The sequence below is a fragment of the Moschus berezovskii genome, chromosome 7, assembly GCF_049115385.1.
Source record: "Moschus berezovskii isolate FMDL1 chromosome 7, NW_MosBer_1.0, whole genome shotgun sequence".
Lineage (NCBI taxonomy): Eukaryota > Metazoa > Chordata > Mammalia > Artiodactyla > Moschidae > Moschus > Moschus berezovskii.
The window spans coordinates 67,538,308-67,539,910 of record NC_142466.1 but is presented as its reverse complement, the minus strand read 5'-3'; the positions used below and the strand labels follow the sequence as shown (position 1 = coordinate 67,539,910).

At 50.1% G+C, this 1,603-nt stretch overlaps 1 protein-coding gene across 1 annotated transcript; it reads left to right on the top strand.

Annotated features, from left to right (window-relative positions):
• The first annotated feature begins 332 nt into the window (after nucleotides 1-332).
• OR2S2 (olfactory receptor family 2 subfamily S member 2) lies at nucleotides 333-1,292 on the top strand. Its single transcript, XM_055427034.2, has one exon. It carries the CDS (start codon nucleotides 333-335, stop codon nucleotides 1,290-1,292), a length of 960 nt encoding a protein of 319 aa, XP_055283009.2.
• Nucleotides 1,293-1,603: the final 311 nt, after the last annotated feature.

The following is a 1,603-nucleotide window of genomic DNA, read 5'->3' as shown; positions in this document are numbered from 1 at the left end:
GGCTTCAGTAGTTGTGGCACACGGGCTCAGTAGTTATGGCTGTAGAGCACAGGCTCGGTAGCTGTAGCACACGTAGCCTTAGTTGCCCTGAGGCATGTGGGATCTTCCTGGATCAGGAATAGAACCCATGTCTTCTGCATTGGCAGGTGGATTCCTATCCACTGGACCACCAGGAAAGCCCAACCCTGCTGTCTCTTTCAGTTGTTTTCTCTAACACACATCTGTTCTCCTATTACGCAGCAGGAGTGGCCTCATACCAGATAGCTGGGGTTCTTTTCAGGAAAGCCTGATGTGATACTTTTGTAATGCGCTGATGACAGAGGGAATATCACATGGAAAAACCTAATCGGACCTCCCCACTGGTGGGGTTTATTCTCCTGGGCCTCTCAACCCACCCAAAGCTGGAGAAAATGTTCTTTGTGCTCATCCTGCTCATGTACCTGGTGATCCTGCTGGGCAATGGGGTCCTCATCCTGGTGAGCATCCTTGACTCCCGCCTGCACACACCCATGTACTTCTTCTTGGGGAACCTCTCCTTCCTGGACATCTGCTACACAACCTCTTCAGTCCCTCTGGTCCTGGATGGCTTCCTGACCCCCCAGAAAACCATCTCCTTCTCAGCTTGTGCTGTGCAGATGTTTCTCTCCTTCTCCATGGCGGGAACAGAGTGTGTGCTCCTGAGCATGATGGCGTTTGATCGCTACGTGGCCATCTGCAACCCCCTGAGGTACTCCATGGTCATGAGCAAGGCTGTCTCTGTGCCCATGGCTGCTGGCTCCTGGGCTGTTGGTGGTGTTGCTTCTCTGGTTCACACATCGTTGGCAATTCAGCTGCCCTTCTGTGGGGCCAATATCATCAACCACTTCACCTGTGAGATCCTGGCTGTCCTGAAGTTGGCTTGTGCTGACATCTCCATCAATGTGATCAGCATGGAGGTGACCAATGTGATCTTCCTGGGTGTCCCAGTTCTGCTCATCTCTGTCTCTTATGTCTTCATCATTGCTACCATCCTGAGGATCCCCTCAGCTGAGGGGAAGAAAAAGGCTTTCTCCACCTGCTCTGCCCACCTCACTGTGGTGATAATATTCTATGGGACCTTATTTTTCATGTATGGAAAGCCCAAGTCTAAGGACTCTCAGGGTAGAGACAAAGAGGACCTTTCAGACAAGCTCATCCCCCTCTTCTATGGGGTGGTGACCCCCATGCTCAACCCCATCATCTACAGCCTCAGGAACAAGGACGTGAAGGCTGCTGTGCGGAACCTGGTGAGTCAGAAATACTTCAGTAGATGATGGAGGAGAAGTCTTCTGTGGTTCTCACCCCCATGGAGGAAAGGACTTCACTCATTACAGCTGCCATCCAAAAGCCAAAAAGTCAACTTAACTGGAATGATCTCTTGCCCTAAAGTCTATTTTCAGGGAATGTTGACCTTTTCAGAGTTTATCTGCAGAGTTTTGGCCACATGTCTGACATTCAGCAGATGCCAGATAACAAATCCTCTAACTGAATGATGAAGACATTCTGAACACATGCTAAAACCAGGGAGATAGGGACCATTAGAGCAAGCCCAATGGTCCATGTTGTATCTAAACTGCAGATTAGC

What these genes read in the sequence shown, in the direction of transcription:
- OR2S2 (XM_055427034.2), top strand. Translation starts at nt 333, where the DNA reads ATGGAAAAACCTAATCGGACCTCCCCACTGGTGGGGTTTATTCTCCTG.